Source organism: Sinocyclocheilus anshuiensis, unplaced genomic scaffold (genome assembly GCF_001515605.1).
Source record: "Sinocyclocheilus anshuiensis isolate Anshui unplaced genomic scaffold, SAMN03320099.WGS_v1.1 scaffold86, whole genome shotgun sequence".
Lineage (NCBI taxonomy): Eukaryota > Metazoa > Chordata > Actinopteri > Cypriniformes > Cyprinidae > Sinocyclocheilus > Sinocyclocheilus anshuiensis.
In genome coordinates, this window is record NW_015547662.1 from 3,895,625 (window position 1) to 3,896,058 (window position 434).

A 434-nucleotide genomic window follows, 5' to 3' on the forward strand; every position below is an offset into this window, starting at 1 on the left:
ATACAACTACACACACACACACACACACACACACACACACACACACACGCACAACATTGACATGAACATTTTACCTCATCCTTTCCATTTTTTCTATCTCTTAAAATACAAATAAAATATAGTAGTTTCATTTTATTGCAGGAGTACCAGTTTGTGTGTGTGTGTGTGTGTGTGTGAGAGAGAGTGTTTTCACTTACAGCTCTCTAACTGCATCTTGCAGAGCTGGGTGTCCATAGGAAACAGCGTTAGATCCAGAGGGCAAGAAAGAGTGACAGACAATCTGAAAAAAAGAGAATTTACGTAAGTAGCCGGTTTATTAGAGTTTAGAACAGACGGATGTGAGCAAGAGAGAGTATGTGAAGAGAGGATACACACACACACACACACACACACACACACACACACTGCAAGGCTCATTAGTCCTGGGTGCGTGT

General features: G+C 41.5%; 1 protein-coding gene across 1 annotated transcript in view; it reads right to left on the minus strand.

Moving 5' to 3' along the window:
* The window catches only part of LOC107702391 (glycine receptor subunit beta-like), a 20,350-nt gene that overhangs the window by 11,022 nt on the left and 8,894 nt on the right, over positions 1–434 (minus strand). Inside the window, exon 6 of the mRNA XM_016504701.1 lies at positions 198–280. Within this exon, the coding sequence (XP_016360187.1) occupies positions 198–280 (83 nt within the window). The remainder of the gene's footprint in view (positions 1–197; positions 281–434) is intronic.